At 34.6% G+C, this 20753-nt stretch overlaps 1 protein-coding gene across 1 annotated transcript in view; it reads left to right on the top strand.

Annotated features, from left to right (window-relative positions):
- LOC117124645 (cyclic nucleotide-gated channel rod photoreceptor subunit alpha-like) overlaps window positions 1–20753 on the top strand; it is a 123918-nt gene that overhangs the window by 35067 nt on the left and 68098 nt on the right. Inside the window, exons 5-6 of the mRNA XM_033270949.1 lie at window positions 4578–4595; window positions 9839–9916. Of these exons, the coding sequence (XP_033126840.1) occupies window positions 4578–4595; window positions 9839–9916 (96 nt within the window). The remainder of the gene's footprint in view (window positions 1–4577; window positions 4596–9838; window positions 9917–20753) is intronic.

Genomic DNA, 20753 nt, shown 5'->3' with positions numbered 1-20753 from the left:
TATAATGGTTAGGCCCAACTGTAGGCCTAAACTAGGGCATAATTTAAGGCAGTATTTCATATTTATGATCATTTTATACATATCATGTATTTTAATAGCTGATGTTTCCAATATTCAATTGCTCAAAAAGCAGTAATTAATACGAAAATATGTCAATTGGACTATAATCATGTAATCCATAAAGATATTTAATATAGGTACAAACAGGTTGCTAATCATTCGGTATATAACCTGTCAATGACTAATGATTCATGAATATTAGAGAAAAATGTATTTTAATAGCTGATGTTTCCAACATTTAATTGCTCAATAGAAAAATATGTCAATTGGACTGTATGCACATATACTCTGATTCTGAACATGACTTACTAGGTACACAAAAAAATACCTTTTTCTGTTGTGGTAAATGATTTCAGAACATATGTGCTTATAAATGTGTGTAAACTGTACTATGGATTTAGTGAGTTTCTTCAATTCAGGCATTTTACCGAGTGCGGGACCTGGTTAGACCTAGTCCTGGACGGCTGAGGGTAGGGGTTGCCGAATTACTAGCCTATTGTAGACTTATGTACGCATACCATAAATTTCAGATATTTAAACTGCAATATATGTGTTTATGTATCTTACCTTTCAAAGAAATTGCCAAAGTAAAATTTTAATACGTCCAATACCGCCACGAAAATATCTGCTTGTCTCGTGTGTGGAAGTTGTCCGCTTGCGGTTCGAACAACCTTATTTGCATATCATTGAAACACAAGACATCACAAACTAGTGAACAATAGAATCCAAACGCGTTTCCAATCTCCTTGTATAGTTGTCTCAGGTTCACCAGACAGGAAGATTAAAGGGGGGGGGGGGGAGGTGCGGAAATGAGACAAGTGGCCATATATTGCTTATTTAACCTTTCTTGAGTTTGGGAAATATACTTTAAAAATTCAAAATGTTGAGATGTCACGATAATTATAGAACATGATAATGATGAGACAGGAGAATCAGGTAAAAACGAGGCTGATCACTTTTTTCAGTAGTTTGGTAGCATTTTCTAACCAACTCATTAATATTCATGACCAATCTATCAATTTTGGCGAGCAGCTGATCGAGGAATCTTCCTGATGATGATCGAGCGACTAGCGCCTAGACAACAGTAGTGTGAAGTCGTGAGTTTTTGTGATCGTTTGCGTACGCAGCGTCAATTCAATCATGGAGAAATAATTCAATTGAATAAATAAAAGTATATCAGTCCAATGACTTGTTTGTTTATAATTAGGCCTACACCTATGCATAGGATTAACACAGTCAGTGTCTACCCAGCAGCAGTAGCGCACTCCAGTCTGGGACACCGCTCCATTCCCGCAGCAGGTGAGTTCGCACGCAGCCTTATCCAGCTGACGGTAAAGTTAATAGTAGGTTTCTACTACTACTACTAGCCTAGCCTGAACTTGTCATGCCATGGCGACTTTGTCACATTGTGCCAGTTCATTTTTTTTCATAAATAGGCCTAGGCCCCTAGGCCTAATAATAATACTATAGGCTTAGGCTGGGCCTGGTCCTATGAGAAACTGTCTAGGCCTAGGCCTAAATGTCTAAAAACTGCACTGTAAAAGGTGATGTGCTATACACTACAGTATATCATCAGAGCCGACACCAATTCCTGTAAGAATATTATTATAATATAGGCCTAGAAGCTTAGGCTACACAACAATAACGCCCCATTTAATAATACTCCAATAATAATGTTACGCCAAACCTTTTTTTTGTAGGACAAGATAGGTGATAGGACTAAATATGACACTCTGGTCACATATAGGTATTTGTCAGTCGCCATGATAAGACAAAAATACCACAACATTTGCCGTGAGTACAACCACCCAACATTGGCATCTACGAAAGAAGGTGGTACAAAGCATACAAGCACCCAGCAAGACCTTGGCAAGAAACATTCTGGTTGTCTGCTGAAATTTGTAATGAAAGCTATACACAATTTAAGGTGAGCAATAAAAAATGAAGTGAATATCTCATCACTGTTCAGCCAGAGTACACGAAACAAATATATTGGCATGGTAAAAAAAATATCAGCATTGGTGTTTCAGTTTTAGACACAAAAATAATACATTACAAACTAGCAGACAGGAGGGCTTCAATCAAGTAATTAAAAAAGTTTTGTTCAACTAAAAATACTGTCAATTGATAAATGTCTTTTCAGATTAGTACATACAGCATCTCAGTGTGGTATGTGATTGATAAAGCAGCAAATGCCAATGTTTGATAACATTTTTGATTTTTAACATACCTGGTTTTGCATTATTGTAACTACTGTATATTCATTCCTCAATAGGATCGAATGACAGGCTCGAATAGATTTGATGCAAACATTTCCATCTGTGTGGACATGATGAAATGGACATGTCCAAACCATGGTTAGCAGAAGGTAGCGATGCTCAGAGCTCTGCTGCAGAAGTGATTGAGGTCGAAATATTTCAACAGAATTAAGTTAAAATTATTTATCTAGTGATTTTTTATCTGAAAATATACTGAAAAACCACACACGTAGTTTTTGTTTTTCCGCATCCTGGCTTATATTGCATGCCAAATTTATAATAAATAAATAAATAAATATTGTACCAGTATATTTACTGTACCTGTTTTACTTGCAAAAAATCTTTAATATGGTATTAAAAGTGCTGTACTTTCTTCTTTTAAAATTATAATCCCATTCATTAGTAATTCTTTTGAAGCAAATATGTGAAACAGAATTATAAAAGAAATTGTAAGGATTGATTTTGAAATATGTAATGTGAGAAGTTCATAATACAGTATGAAAATGTGGCTCAATATATACATGAACAATATTATAATGTATGGCCTTTGTACAGTCTTGTGTAAAGTTATTCTATGAATCTGCTTATTTTTTATTGCCTTGATTAAGCCTATGTCTGCATGCTATCTGATCAATTTGGTATTGCAATTTGTTGTACACCATTTTTTGTTTAGTATTTTAAAAATATATAGTTGAACTTGCATATGTTGTATTGAAAATGCCATTAGGAAATTGTTTGACCTTAACAAAATTTGACTTGCACTTACAGCAACAACAATTCAGCATGTAAAATTAGATCGACTTAGAAATTATTAGAATATATTATTAGTCATCTTAGGCAAGTTTATCTGTACTTACACATTTATCATGTATGATTGTCTTGTATTATTTACCATAGCCAAGATTTCTTCTTTCATGATGATATTCAACATCCATATTTCTAGTGCTTCACTTGGTTATTGATTATTGTTGTACATACAGTAAATTCAAAACTACTGGTGTTACTAAATAAATATTTTGAAACACAATCTATCATCCTTGTACATGGCAAATAATTTATTACAAGTTTATTTTTTCACAGTTGATATGAAATTGTTTTACTGTACACAGAATAAAGCAACATTGAAGCAGTCAGGTATTACGATATATATCACTGCATTTACCACACTCTATTTATTATCAAAATATTAAATATGTGAATCTATAGTTAGTTTATACCAATGTAAAGAATGGGGAAGAACAAGCTAAATTTATTTACTGTACACAAAATTCTAATTCATACTGTAGTAGCTTCAAATTTTTATGAGACGAGAGTGGAGAAGACACAAAAAACATTGTACTTAACAACATGTTCTTAAAATCAATTTTTCTGGCCTATCCACATCAATAGCAACAATTTCAATTACAGACTAGGACTGGAAGGTTGCACACAATTGACTGGTGCAGATATACAAAAGCTCTAGGCCTATGCTGACAAAATGTCTTTTCTTACCATGAGTGATAAGATTGTCAAAAAAACAGATAACAGATGTCACATGAATTTTAAAGAATGAATCATTTAGATAAGATCTGTTGCATTAATGAGGATGGACTTATCAGGTATCTTCCATAACAATTTATAAATAATTCTTCCAACACAAAGTTTATTTCATCATCATCATCTATAGCATAAAAAACCCAGGGTAGTCTTCACAGCTTCTAGGAACTTGCCCTTAATCGCCCAGACAGTGCAAGATGGGATGACCCTTCTGTCAGATTTCTTTAGCCTGTTAAACACCTACCAAATGAAGCCATCGATACCCAACATGTCGACATTTCCTGTAAGAAGAGAAGTAAAATAAAAAGTTTGAACGCACTAGTTAAAAAATTGTGAAAAAAGAGTAACCTCTGTCATGTGCAATTGAGTTCAATAACTCAGACTAACACAGATTGTAGTTTCCATGTGAAGTAACGAGAGCCTCCATGTTTATTCACCATATTGTACTACTTCAAGATAGAGGGCAGTATATGCCTTAGTGGCATTTTCATGACATCTCCCCTTCTTTGAGTTTTTACGAACATACTGTAATATTATCATGTGGGTTTATATTATTTTATATATTAATTATATTGCAATGAGGAACATTTTGTTGGCTAATTCTTGTTTAAAAAGATCTTAAAATAATGTTGTTTATATTTGCAGTGAAGTCAATTTGATGATTATTATATAAAGTTTCTGACTTCTATTATTAAATATATTTATCGTGTTATTGTGTTGCAGGTAATTCCATATTATCAGGTAATCATCAGGCATTCATCATAGAAACATAAAATATTAACTACTATAAATATACTAACCACCACACACTTTCTTTGGCACGCTTCCGGCATTCTGTAACACCTTGGTGTCCATCGTGGATACGCTGCATGATTTCTTCTCTTAGCTCAGATGGGATGTATATCCTATCATTGAATATGATCAGTCCATCATCAGCAGAGAAATGACCCCTTAGATGGTATAAAATTCTTAGGTTTTGTGAAATGTCCTGCACATGTCTTGGCCATCCATCTAATACGTATTTCAGAAGTGCTTGGCATTCATGTTTGGTTGCTTGTCTTATCTGCTCTAGCTTTGATACTGATGCAGGCCAGGTGGTTGTTATCGATTCAACATAGAGTGCTACAGCTTCATTTGTGGTAGATTTGCTAACACTCATTGGGCTTCTGGACAGTGTGTCTGCGATGACCATATTGTTACCTGGTACATGTTTGGCTACTGGATTGTATCTCATTAAACTCATGATTAATCGTTGACACCTTATCGGAATTTTGTCAAGGTCAATGTTGTTGATAAGTGGAACTAGTGGTTTTTGATTTGTGAGAAGATCAAACTTTTCTAGTCCACAAAGATATCTATGAAACCGTTCAGTTGCCCATACTCCTGCTAAGAGTTCTTTTTCTATTTGAGCGTATCGGCATTCAATGTGCGTGATGCATACGCTACAACTTTTAGATTATCTTTCTCTCCCTGCAGCAGAACAGCTCCAAGTCCGTAACTGCTTGCATCTGCTGACAAAGTAATCGGCTGGTTTGGATCATAGAATGTTAATGTAGGTGGTGCTTTTGTTATTATTTCTTTGATTTGCTCAAAGGCATCTGGTTGTGTTGGTCCCCATATCCATGCAGTTGAATCTTTCAGTAACTCATTTATTGGTCGAGTGACTTCTGATAGTTTTGGAATGTAACGACCTACGTAGTTGACCATCCCAAGTATGCTTCTTAATTCGCTAACATTTGTGGGTGGCTCTAGACTGCATATGGCCTTTATCTTGTTTGGGTCGACGCTTGTTCCTTCTGCGCTGAACCTCTCTCCCATATACAACAGCTCTGATTGTCTAATCTGGCATTTGCTTTTGTTCAATTTGAGTCCGGCTTTCTCCACCATTTCACAGACCTGGTTCAATCTAGAATCGTGCTCTTCCATAGTACGGCCTGATACTATGATGTCATCTTGGACATCCCATCGGTGTGATGAAAGTTGTTAATTTTGAACTCTCCTCGAACAAAAAAAACTTGGAAATATCCACTTGTTGCATCTAATGCTGAAAATACAGTTGCACCTGCTAGCTTGCTAAAGTTGGGAGGATATATCTTTCCCGTTTGACTGATTTGTTTAGTTGACGTAGATCAACGCAAAGCCGGGCATCACATGACTTCTTAAGGGTTACTGCCATTGGTGCACACCATTCTGTTGGTTCGGTCACTTTTTCTATGACGCCTGCTTCCTCCATTCTCCTTAACTCTTTCTCTACTTTTGGTAGGGGCGGCAGTGGTACTCTACGGGGTGTGTTAATATAGTATGGAATGGCTCCATCCTTAAGTCGAATCTTGACAGGGTATTTTTTCCATAGGCCAATGGTTTGATGGTTGATTTCCTGTATGTTGGTACTGATTAGTCCCATCTTCATTGATACGCTACGACTGAGCAAGTTACTAGTAGTTCCGCTAATAACATGAACATCAAACTTATATCGTTCATTGTTATGCGCTGTTTCAGCTGTGAATTTCCCTCGCGTATCTAATTTCGTTGTCAAGTTCTTGAAAGTTGTGTGTGTTGCTATTAGCTTTAGCTTGAGATTTAGACTATTGTAAGTATTTTCGGATATTATTGTTGCATCAGCTCCTGAATGAATCGATCTTGAATTTAATCGTAACATTCTCGAATTTCAGATCCACCATCCAAGGCTTCTCATCTTTATCACTGCATGTCACAGTGCCTAAAAACAACTCCTCAAACTCATCACTTAGTAACACTTCACCAACTCCTTTGGTGCGGCACATCTTTGCAAAATGGCCCCTTTTGTTGCATCGCCGACATGTAACACCTTTTGCTGGACAAGTTTCACGCTGGTGTGCATAACCACAACGACTGCATTGCTTACTATTTCTTCCACTAACACTACTATTATTACGGCTTTCTCTACCCACTCTAGGTTGATTTGGTCTGGGCTTATATTTGTAAAATTCTCTACCACGTCCCCTGGACATGCTTGCAATGGCTACGTTCGATTTACTGTCTGTACTTAGCCCTTGCTGTTGGTTTCTAACTTGTTTGTCAACTAGTTCAGCATTTCTAGCAAACTAAATAGCGCCCTCAAGTGTGAGTTTGGTCATCATTTGTAAGTCTTTGGACACGTTTTTATATCTTAATCCTACGACGATCCTATCTCTAATATTTTCTGTCTTAACCTCCTGTGTTTGGAAATTACATTTTTTAGCCATATCGTACAACTCTCGTACGTATTCCTCTTCAGATTCCCCTTCATTTTGTTGCCTCTGAAAGAACGTGGCTCGCTCATGAATTACATTGATTTTGGGAATAAAGTGTTCATCAAATTTCTCACTTACTTTAGTGTTATCCGATTGATCATCATCTTCTTCAAAAACAAATGATTTAAATATTGTTTCGGTTTCCATTTCCGTTGAGGTATATCAACGTACTCACTTGTATATCACCTTCTTCTTCATGCAATTTGGTTGCTATCCTGTAGCGTTCGAATCTCTGGCGCCACTCGGTCCATGCTGACGGTCGGGCAAAATCGAAGGTTGCTGGCTGTCCTAGTTTACCATGCTTCTTGTTTTTTATGTAATTATGTACGTGACGTTTTCAACGTATATTCAAGTATGACAATTACCTTTATAAACACACCGCTGTCACCATTTCATGTGTACGTGTGCAATGGAGTTCAATAACTCAGACTAACACAGATTGTAGTTTCCATGTGAAGTAACGAGAGCCTTCATGTTTATTCACCATATTGTACTACTTCAAGATAGTAGGGCAGTATATGCCTTAGTGGCATTATCATGATAACTTCTTACACCATTCAAAAATAATTAGTATTAATATTATAATATCTTTATAAGGAATTAGTTTCTGGCACTAATCATCAATGATAAATTTTGTTGAAAATTCATATATTTTAATTAACCATCACTGTGAAAAGCCCATATTTAAATGCATTGCAAAGTAGTGTAACATAACCACGACCTAAACAATTATTTTGAATTAATTATTTCATTAACATAATACTTTTTTGTAATATAAAAATAAAAATTAGTTTAAAAATGATGAAGACAATTACAATATATGTATATTAGACTATCATGTTTCTCAATCTTTTCTAATGTACAGTAATAATAATTCCCTGTATTTTGACCATCAAAATGGCTGGATATTTGACCCTTTACCACGCCTAATGAGGTGGTTGTATTTCCGAGCAGAATTTCCGAAAATTAGTCTTTGAACTAATCTGAATATATAACCATTGTCAATGTATCATACAGAAGTTAAGTTCTGTGAATATTTCCCAGCCATTTACCGCGCAAATTTGAGGTAGTTTTCGAGTAGGCCTATCATCCACATTCCACGACGAATAAACTGGCATTTTAGTAATGTAATACTGTAGTAGTAGTGGGGCCTAGATAGTTCCATGGGTTTAATAATTAACATGTAAATTAATGTACTTTATTTAAAATATTGTTGTTTGTTTGTCTAATGTTTAAAATATTATTATTATAGTTTGTATGACTAGGCCTAAACTAGGGGCCTAGGCCTATGTCGCGCCAGGCAGTAGAGTCAAAGAGCTGGAAATTTGACCCCTAACTAGTTTTTGATCTAGCAGGGCCACGCCTAAGGAGGTGGTTGTATTTCCGAGCAGAATTTGCCGAAAATTAGTCTTTGAACTAATCTGAATATATAACCATTGCCAATGTATCATGTAGAAGTTAAGTTCTGTGATTTTTCCTAGCCATTTTCCGCGCAAATTTGAGCTAGTTTTCGAGGTAGGCCTATCATCCACATTCCACGACGACGAATTTTAGTAATACTGTAGTTGTAGTAGTAGTAGTAGTAGTAGGGCCTAGATAGTTCCATGAATTTAATAATTAACATGTAAATTAATGTACTTTATTTAAAATATTGTTGTATGTTTGTCTAATGTTTGAAATATAATTATTATAGTTTGTATGATGACTAGGCCAAAACGAGGGGCCTAGGCCTAGATCGCGCCAGGTAGTAGAGTAGTATTCCGTATTCTCTACATACAGTACTGCACTAAGCGCTAGGCTATGCCTACACAGGTAAGACAAGTTGGTAACAAACCTATTTAACGCAACTTCTAAGATCACCACTTCCAAGACTTCCTTATCCAAACCAGCAAACATATCTTTTTAAAAGATTCATTCTTCAAAAATGCAATCAACTTATTATATTATCATTGGATTTTTTCGCCAATCATAATTTTTCAATTTTCCGCCCGCGACGACCATTCTTATCAGTTGGCTGGGTCGTTACCAGCTCGTTACGGTTGGGTCTAGCGCAAATTTTCGAAATAAAAACTGGGGCAAACTGTTATTTTACACATAATTCAGACATTTACATAAGTGAAAACCCATACAAATGAAAAGAACGGCCAAATTTACGTTGAAATATCCAAAGTTTGCAATTTTTTATGGGGTTACCGAATGAAAGCTTTTGAAATTCGGTCCATTTTAGGAAATTCCTTATCTTTTAACACTAGCTCAAAATCCTGTAGCACCAGTTTTTTTAGGACCCAGTTCACGAGCCTCGTTTTCGAATACCGTGCTCCAAAATCGTGTGACGTCACTGTCATTGTGGTCGCCCATCACTCTATTTTAAATTAAATATTAATCGTTTTATCCCCGCACCCCCCTTTAAGGAAAACCCCCCCCCCCGTTAAATTAAGGACAAAACAACACTCCGCAAAAAATAACAATTCACAAGGAGCAAATCATCCAGCCCGGCAGCCTTAGCTTTATTATTATTTTTATTATTATTATTATTATTATTATTTTATTATTTTTACAATTTTTTAAATTATTATTATTATTAATTATCGTTATTTTTATCAATTATTTATCATCTCTCATTACTCATCACTTATCTGTCATTTCTTGTTTTTACTTACTAAGAAATAACATTAATAGCAACTGACGTTCATGTTTTTTTTTTTATTAAAGCGCCTGGTGACATTTGCAGTTATATACAACTTTTGGATGGTTATTTTACGAATCACTTTTAAAGAAATGCGTGAAGAGGTTTGTATTTTCCTTTTATTTTGTATTAAAACAAAATCATATAGTAGCTTGCAGGTCTGCCACAGGTTATACAACACAACTACAGATATGTTTTTCGATAAACAAGAAAATCATTAAAAGAAAATAGGTTGCCTTTTTCAAAGCTCCACTGCCCAAAAGAGGTGAAAGTGGGGATTTAATGATAAAGTAATAGGAGCTAGGTCGCAAAATAAGGTGATATGAGGTGATTTTCTACTATTGAGGGTGACTTTTTGACATTTTCAAGCTAAAGACTGGGTGGAGGAAAGGACAAGGCATTTTTTGAGTGGGGGGGGGGGGGGGGGGGGGGCGGAGATACATCACCGGCACTCCTCTGGTTGGTGGTAAAAGGTTTATGCAGTGCAGAGTTCTCAAGTACAGATAAAGTATTGTGAAAATCAAGAAAAGAATGACCAATAAATCATTATCCTGTCGGGATTTATTTTATAATTCCAAATCAGTTGTTAGCTGTTAGACCTGCAATTTAAGCAAACCATATTTTTCACTCAAGGCAAATTAATAGGTGCTACGGTTATATATTTATATTTACAGATAGTCGAAAAATTCTTACTAAATACAGTTACCTAAATTTTGGTGTTACTGAAATAAAGGAACTGTTTGTTGATGAGCTATGCTTGATACAATTATTACATGTTCCAATTCGAAAACTGTTATTATTATTTTTATACAACGGTCAGGGCAAATACGGCACAAACTAGGTTTCGGCATTTGGGTTGTAATTATTTTGGATCAGTAATATGACTGTATTCGGAAACTGCGTACATTATGGATAGTATGGTTCATGAATTAAAGGGGATAAAGTGAATACAGCAGGGATACCCTTGTGATCAGTGATGCGCCAAGATCTGCCCAACAAGGTGACCGAAGCCAACCCTCACTGGGCTGGGGTTCCCGTTGGGGGTGCAAGGAGGAAGCCCCTGGAAGCAGCCTATATTTGACGAATTCATATTAGTTATTTTTTTTGAAAGACATCAAGCTACCGTAATATGACTTTATGTATGTTTTTAATGTCGAAATCAACTTCCAAAACCGAAGCGATGCTTCGGTTTTCAAAATTTTTCAAATTATTTCAAAATTATTCAAAATATTTGAATAAAACAATGAGAAACAAAGCGTACTTAGTGTAATCAATTTATGTTTTAAAGTGAAATTCTACATTTTGAAATATGCCCGAATCTGTCATTCACAAGGTTGCGTCCCCGATCACAATTTCAAGCATCATGAGGATATCCAAACGATAATTTGTTATATGAACAGGAATCATTTTTAATTAGTCTCATTAAATAAGGGCGGATCCAGAATTTTTTAAACGGAGGGGTTGGAGGGGGTGGGGTGGGAATTTGTATTCTTTTTGTTTTTTATATTACTACATAACATTGACATGCTCTGAAATTTAAAAATGTTAGTGTCAAAACGTTGTTTTGCCGACTCGCGTTCGAATAAATGTTTAAACGTAATGAATTAGCTGTGAATAATTTCTTGTTTCATGGGCTTAATAAGTAAAAGTAATATATTATTGTTATTGTTATTGTTATTATTGGCTCCCCAGCAGTACTGTGAAAAGCCTTTGGTTTTGTTCTGATTCTTTTTAGCTTTTTTCTTGCATATATTTTTCCTGCCTTTTTGCACTGCTTTTGTTTTTTTTCTGGCTGTCACTTTGGTCACTTCCCATGCTTAGAATTTTTCCGTGCGTTGCCAAAGCATAGGCCATATATCAAAGATGTGCCTCCTAATATTTAGTATTAATCTATGGTAGGGTGTGCGTATGAGGACCAATTAAAGTGATTTAAGGTCAAACAGTGTACACCGGATATTTAAAAAAACCATCAGTTGATCTGAATGAAACTTTCGGGAAACTTTAATAAAGTTACAAGGACGAAATATTTATGTGTTAGTGACGATCAAGTGAAGGTTGTAAACATTTTAGGGTCTTTTCAATTTTTGAGGACCCAGAACCTAATATCTCTTTGAAAAAAAAAGAAAAATTGGGTCTAAATGAAACATTCTATAATACTTTGTAACTGTTTTGAAAAAAATAATGATTAAATTTTTGTGACGATCCGGAGTAGGGTGTAGATCTGAGGACCATTAAAAGGAAAATGTCCCAGACCACATTATTTCGAAAACTGGTAGATGAAACATTCGGAAAAAGTTTAACCAAGTTACAAGGAAGATAGTATTATGTGTTAGCGACGAATCAGTCAAGGGTGTAATTTGGAGGGTCTTTTAAATTTTTGAGATCCCAGACGTAAATATCTATAAAAAGTTTTCAATGGGTGTAAATGAAACTTTCTATAATAGTTTGTAATAGTTCAGTAAAGAAATGAATGAATTTTTGTAATAATCCGACGCAAGGTGTAAATATGAGGACCATTTAAATGAAAACGTTCCAGACCTAATATTTCAAAAACGGGTCAACTGATCCGAATATAACTTTCGGGAATGTTTAACCCAAGTTACAAGGAAGATAGTATGTGTAGGGGACGATCGAGGTTAGGGTGAAAATTTGATGGTCATTTAAATTGCTTACGTCCCATAGATAGATACAAATGACATTTTGCAGAATAGGGAACTTTACCCCGATGAATTGATGCATTAATGATATTAGTCACTGGGACACTGAGTTCAAATGCACATTCTTTAAGCAACATAAGCCGGACACTCCACATTTGCTTCCGGCGAGCAATAGACGACGCAACGTCGTCTGCTGATTGTCAGTGGCAATCTGAACGGTTAAAAAGACGATCCGTTGGGTTCCTGCTTTCTTAACGATAATTTTACTGAGATCTTTATAGATCTCGTACGCCTGGAAATTAGGGGTAGTTGAGGGCTAGGCAGATAGGCAGGTAACCGTTCAGTCAGGGAACAGTTAAATTACAAGTTAAATGTTCTCTGGTTCAGTTCTGATGGGTTCCTGCGTTTGTGAAAAACTAGCTAAGTGATTGTTTACAGCATCAGCCACAGCGGTGGTCTCGTCAGGATTAATGCCTGGGATATTAATAATAATCTATTTGTGAGATATTGCAACTCTACTAATTTCGCTGTGCCACTTTTTAGAGTCAGTAAGTCGTATGGGTCTAAATTTGTTGGCATTATTATTGGCTTTACCTTTATTTATTTCATATAATAATGTTTCTTATTTTAATTCTTAAAGGAACATCTTTTCTAGTTTTAATGACTGTTTTGATTAATCTGTTATTCATCCAATGTTTGTCAGTTTTGTGACACTTAATTATTCGTTCAGGAAAATATTTATCAATGGCGTTCATGAGTTCATGATTTCATAAAAAATATCATAATAATTAATGTATACATCCGATTCCTTAACAACTGCTTCCCACGACTGCTTCTGTAACTAAGCACTAAAATGACAAATCTTAGATTCTGGAAGGGGCCTAATGGTTTTGAGACAGGGCTTATTGCTATTAGGTCTTGGGAGCAATTGTTATTACATTATGGTCGCTGCAGTGAATGGGAGCAGTGATTACTGGTGGTAGATAGGAGGTTTGTAGGTTTTTGTTTATGACGTCCAGCACATTGGCTCCTCGGGTAGGAGCTTTAACCAGTTGTTTATGTTCATTTCCATGTACATAATAGACTAGGAAAAAAATTTAAAAAGCGGCCTAAAAATCAAGTTAGGGGAGTGGAATGTTAGAAGCAGTCAACATAGCCAGATATCCTAATTAATCTGTCCTGGTCACCCTAAGCCCTGTTGAGACTTGATCTTTCACCTTGTATACAAATGGCGGCCATTTTGAAAAATGGCCGCCAAATTTATCTAAAATGTGCATATAATTGGAACTAAATAAGCTACAGATATGATATTGGTGTCTAAACTCATAATTTCTATACAGGCAACAAACCAGACATATAAAAAATACTTTCACTCATGCCAGAATGGAACATAATTAAAAAAAATTGTTTATTTGTTTTAAAATAACCGCAAAATATACTTAAAATGTGCATAAAATAAGAATAAGTATATAAACTCATCAAAAGTGGTCGTGTTTGGTATCGTTGGAAAGCTCTTTCAATGATGAATAATGTATTGCAGTTTACATATATCAGAAACTGTGTAGTATTTCATATATTGTCTCATAAAGTCCAATTATGGCATATCATATTAAAATAAATAGGACAAATTTGCGTAACTCGTGAGCTCTCGGGGTTGGGGGGGGGGCGCTCCTACTACTACCTAGCACATTTAATTACCACTAAGCCTTAAGTAACGCATGTGCTTTCTGGGTGAAGTCCGAGTCCAAATGGGCTCTGGAGAACCCACTTATTATACTTACGTAACACTGATACTCAACACTCTCCTACAACGCCTTAACAATACGTAACCTTTTCTATAATTTCCAAAAAATCCAAATAGGCCTAGACCAAAATCCCACAAACACAATATGTGGCAGATTTATTTGAAGGGTTTCTTTCAACTATGCCCAGGATGCCCCACTATGGAGGTTTGACCAGTTTTGAATGCCTGTGTGCTTTCTGGGGAAACACTTACTTCCTTCATGTCCAAATTAGTCCCGGCTTTTGACAAAATAATTTCTTTTAATTTTTTTGCAAAATGTATGAGCCCGGACGGCTGCATAACTACCCACCTTAAAATCCGCCTCCGACTTCAAACATGTCAATAAATAAAGAATAAAATACATGGTTATCCATCATAGTAGGCCTATTATTACATATTATACACAGCATGTTGAAATCAATTAAAGTAATGTATACATTATAGGCCTACTAATAATTCGGATATTCGAATGATAAACGCCTGCAACATCATCAATTGCACCTTAAAGGACGATGGTCATTTTATTCAGATTGGCCTTATCATGTTTCAGAGCAACGTAATTTTTGGTATCAAAGTGACACTTTATTAAAGACAATCGATGAATTTTGTTACTTAATCGTCTTTATATTGATATTTTCAAGCCTATTAGATGACCTAAACAAAAAGTGATCCATAAATCGTAGGCTTACTGTACAATATATTATGGCGGAAGTAAATTCTTGTCCGTCTCTGAATTTTAATTGTGTTACTGTAATCATGAAGGAAGAAAATAGATAATAGAGCCTATTATTAAATATTGGAATGGTACCTATTTTTGTTTTAACATGCTCTAACTCATTTTCTTGATCTGTTACTCTTTAATGTTCAGTACAATTATTGTTGAACACTATGCTTTCTTAGATAAGATAGTATAATACATACTCTAATACGATGGCGTGCATTTTGATACTTCGAGTATGTATTATACTATCTTATCTGCTATTAATCAGTGGACCTTTCGGTTTATGCTTTCTTATGTTTGTATTTCTATTTTCTATCTATTTCTGCATTGCTTCCCTATTCAAAAGTGTGAGTTATTTTAATTCCTTAGAAGTCAAAGCGTCACGCAATCAACTACCGAGTTTAAGTTTCTGAATAGGTTATAGGCTGTTGTAAAGGTTCAAGCAGAAAAATTTAAACAATCAACATTTAAACATTTTTCAACAAAAATAACCCACATCACAAAAACAGCACAAAAGGAAACCGGTTTAAAGGGCAAAAAGGCGACCAATATTAAAATTATTATTATTATTATTATTATTATTATTATTATTATTATTATTATTGTTTTGTTATTATTATTATTATTATTATTATTAATATTATTGTAATTACAATTAAAATTACTGTAGTGAGATTATTATAGTTATTTTAATTACTGACTTAAAAATGAACAAAGCCTTCGCCTGTACAGGGAGTCCTTTCTAGCCATTTTGGAGGATAAATTCTTTAAATTTTCTAAGATGGTAATTGGAAGGGGCTTTAGGAAGGAGGTGGTGTATTGAATTTCCACCACTGCTCTCCTTGTATTTCAGCTAGAGGGCTGAAATGCAAGTTACGATAGCGCACCGTCTTTCGGAAGAGACATTTAGGGGCCTACCCTGTTGGTCCTGTGTGCATTATGGCCTGTGTGCACGTGAAAGAACGCAGTGTACTAATTGGAATTGTAGGAAATTGTTTCCCGATGTACATTGGCGTTGTACAACTATGCGCTCTTGTGCGGCGGTCCGCAGGGCCCCTGTCACCTAGGGCCCTGAAGGTGCCCCAACCTCAGGTTCCTCGCTCGGCCACCCTGATACATAACAGCATAATGTGTCTCTGAGATCGATTGCAAGACATATACCATATTATATCCCGTGAAGGTTTAATGGGGGCCCTATCGGCCTGGAGACCCCTTAAATTTTCCAATTGTTTTAAAAATGGAAATTATACTCGCATTTTAAGTCTATGAGTGCCATTTCCGGCCACTTCCAGGTGCCGTATTCATATATGATCTTACCTTAGCCCCAACCATGCTGGGGCTGAGGTGGCATTGGTGTGTGAAAGTCCCTTCCTACCCACATTCCCTCTATTTTGAATACCTTGATCTGCAACTGATATCACATAATTTATTTCGTTGATAAAGCAATCTAGAATACAATGCCAAATATTAGAAAAACGAGCACATTTAAATTCCCACAATTAAAGTGGTGACCGGATCAAAAAAATGTTGCACGCGAATATTCAAATTAAAAATGTGTGTGCAAAATATTATTCACACAACATTTTTTGGCATTGTCTAAAGATTAAAGTCTTTTCATCCTTAATACTTATCTCTAGGGGATTACCCACCCCGGTTTCACTTAGTGAGAAAAAATATTTTACTGATATGCATGGTGCTCCTAACATTGTTTCGGCCCGGGACCCACGACTTTTCGTTGCACCACTGGGAGGACCATGCCTATTAATGTTATAACAAATCAATCAGCCAATCAAATATATTATACAGCACGTAACATGCAGTACCATTGTTCATAGTTACAAGTATTTACTGTATGTAGAATCATCAATAAATATGAAAACACAACATACTGTATTTGCCTTGGCCACCATGAAGTAAGAGTGGGGCTCCTGGCCTATCTGGGGTTCATTTGGACTAGGAAGAACTAAGCATTTCCCCAGAAAGCACACAGGTGTACATATCTGGTGAAACCTCCTTAGTAAAATGATGGGTCGTAGTTGGACTGACCCCTTCTTATAAATCAGCCAAAGAGTGTGTTTGTGGGATTTTGTTCTCTTTGATTTTTCTGAAAATTATAAAAAAAAGTTACCGTATTGTCATAGCATTTTAGTAGAGTGATGGGTAGTACAGTAGTAAGAAGGGCTCGGGCCCCGTGGTCTCTCAAGGACCCATTTGAACTGGGACTTGGCCCATAAAGCACATGCGTTATGCAGGATTAAGGCTCGATAGTAAAATGCTAGTTGGTAGTAAGAAAACCTCCCTCCACCCCGAGAGCTCACGGACATTAGGCAACTGGGGCCTGTTTATTTTTTATATAGTATGCCATAATTAGATTTACAGGACAATATATGAAAAACTACACAGTTTCTGATATGTATATACCGGAAAACATAAACTCATCATTGGCAGAGCTTTCAAAACGATACCAAACACGACAACTTTTGGTCATGTGACTTTATATATCGGTCTATATCGCTGTAAATATGTATTATGTTGTTTAGGTGTAATGACAATAAATGATCAATGTATAATTCCCTTTCAATTGACACCTATCATGGACCATGTTTTATGTGGTGCGTCAGCCATCATAAAATTCAAAATGGCGGGAAATGACGTTGGGAAAAAATGGCACCTAACTTTTTTTAATTCAGCGCAGTAAAAATGATAAAATTAGTCAATAAAATTTTTGCACAAAAATCTATCTGGATTACATTGAAAACTGTACTAGTAGCTTATATACTCGTTCTTATTTTATGTACATTTTAAGTATATTTTGCGATTATTTTAAAACAAATAAACACCTATTTTTTAATTAAGTTCCTTTCTGGCTTGAGTAACAGTAGTTTTCATATGCCTAGTTTGTTGCCTGTCTAAATATTATGAGTTTAGACACCAAAATCATATCTGTAGCTTATTTAGTTCCAATTATATGCACATTTTAGATAAATTTGGCGGCCATTTTGAAAAATGGCCGCCATTTGTATACAAGGAGTAAAATCAAGTGTCAACAGGGCTATAACTATAGAAGCCCACTATAAAAAGTCTATTAAAAAGCTATTAAAACTATATTAAAAATCTATTAAAACTATATTAAAAATCTATTAAAATTATATAAAAATTATATAAAAAAAACTATAAAAAAATTATAGAAACTCTATAAAAAATATATTAAAACTATAATAAGAGACTTACAAATCTATAAAAAATATATAAAAACTATGAAAATTCTATTAAAAATCTATAGAAAGTTTATGAAAATTTTATATAAAAAAAATCTATAAACAATTTTATAAAAACCACTTATAAATCTATAAACATTTTATAGAAAAAACCTATAAAAATACATTAAATATGCGAATAGAAACTCTATACAATTGTATAGAAAGTGTATACGATACAATACGATAAATTGAACGATTTTATATAGAAAATCTGTGTATTCTATTTTAAAAAAAATGTGGGTGTTGTGTGTTTTTGGAAAATTTAACTGGTCTTCATATTTAGTGCCGACATAGGACTCAGGTGCAGACTGCGACCTCAGGCATTTTTCTCCCATTCAAAAGCTACACCATAAACTATTAACCTATATTTTCCTATTTCTTACCTACCTACTATGCTATATTCTACCATAAAACTGTCTTATTTCTTACTATTATATACTATCTACTTTGTACACATAAATATTCAAATATTTTAATATTAATAAATAATTTATCAAGTAATTTAGATAATTAATTATTAAATAAGTGATTGAAACAACGAATTTATTTTTAAGTATTACAAATTAACGTAGGCCTATTTTTTCATACGCTACAATAAGTAGATGTTGATGCGTACATGCAGAACAATGCATATAAATACAGAACAAAATTACACGCATTATCTACACGCGCAAATTTTTCAAACAAACGGAAAAGAACGTTTATCATCATCATTCAGAACAAACAACAGAAACACATACAACGGTGCACTCATGATTATGTTCATCCGATCATATTGTACATTGATACGTACTTCCAGGTAAGACATTTGTTTTAGTTTGTTTTCTAAACGTTAATTATTCTTTATTTCATATAAAGAGATTTTGGAAATCACTTAAGGTCCGATTCGATTTCGAATTATGAAAAGTGTAGGCTGTGGCCTGTCTCTGTTTTATACACTCACATATTCATTTGTTTTAGGACTGGTCTAGGCTAGACCTTGGCTATCAGTGCCTCTTCTTACTATATTATTTAAATATACAATTTTAATAGATAAAATTAATTTAACATAGACATAGTAATTCATATTTAAACAATACATTAAATTTATATATTAATATGATAACGTTAACGAATAAATAACAATAACTAAACCGTGTACATAGTGTATCACTACTGCATTAATAAGATTAACATTTTCAATCTTATAATAAATTTTATACAGCCGGTGTTATGTATTGACCTAGGCTACTACGGCTAATGACAGGTACGCTTTCACCATTAAAGGCTTTTTCTATGAATGGAATGACCTGTACGAAACACGAGCTCCTGTAGACCAAACCCAGTACCGTTACGATTTTAATCGTACGGGAAATATCCTCAAGATGTATTCTATAAAAAAAAAATGTGGGTGTTGTGTGTTTTTGGACAATTCAACTGGTCTTCAACTTTAACTGGCCCCAATTCCAATTGGTTTGCAATGGTCCCAGTTCCACTTGGTAACAATGGCTTCAATCAACTTCTGCAGACTTACAAAATACACTATGACTTCATATACAAACCATAGTTTCTTTAATTTAAAACACCAACAAACATCATACGGTAGGGACATTACTTCCCTAGGGTCTCATTTACTAGCATACCCTTTCATTTATAATAGTTTTCCTAATGTCTTACTGCTAAACATACTGTACTTCAAATTCAAGGCTGCTTTACAGTCCGGTTTAAATAAGCATTTTTTTTCGTAATGTTGTCATAATACAAGAGTTTATTATATAAAACAATATTCAAGAACCATTTGTGTTACAGGTGTGCATAAACCAGCATTCTTTGTGATATTGCAGCAGCAATGGTCCATAACCATGCCTTTTCTTGTCCGATGGTACCAAGCTAATTAGTATGAATTATGCCGTTGAACAAATCTATTTTGAAATATTGAATCACTGTGACTTGTACTAACATTTTTCGGAGTTCACTCTTGCTGAAAGATATAACAAAATAAAATCTTTAAAAAGAATAATAATGGTAAACTTATACAATATATAGAGCGCATATTATAGAAACCGCTATTAAATGTATTACATCCCTTTATTATTGTATTGAAATAGGAGTAATATATATATGTAGCTAATGACAGACTAGCAGTTATTTCTTTTTTAATAAAAAAATTTTTTTTTTTTAGTTCTCAAAACAGCTTAGCCTACATTACAATTTCAATATCACTTAAGGCCTATATAGGCCTAATATATACACATTAAATTTGATTAAACTCTATCGTGTAAACTACAGCATCATCTATAGCATGTTGTTAATAATTAATAGTACAGGACAGTAAAAATAAAACGTCAACAAAACATTATATTCACCTTTAGTAAGTCAGGTGTTTTTTTGTTCCTTCACGTAAATACGTCTTCAAACAAACATTAATATGCTTTCCTACTACAATGATTGAGTTGACTGGATTGAGTTTTCACTTAAAGTAGTTACTGAGACTTGAGAATCCTGAAATAAAGTCACCATTTATGTTGTTAGTATAGGCGT

This window comes from Anneissia japonica, unplaced genomic scaffold (assembly GCF_011630105.1).
Source record: "Anneissia japonica isolate Jap-2015-1 unplaced genomic scaffold, ASM1163010v1 scaffold2055_len368625_cov186, whole genome shotgun sequence".
In the NCBI taxonomy this organism is placed as follows: Eukaryota; Metazoa; Echinodermata; class Crinoidea; order Comatulida; family Comatulidae; genus Anneissia; species Anneissia japonica.
Note: the sequence above shows the minus strand (reverse complement) of the source record. Positions and strands in the feature narration are given on the sequence as shown.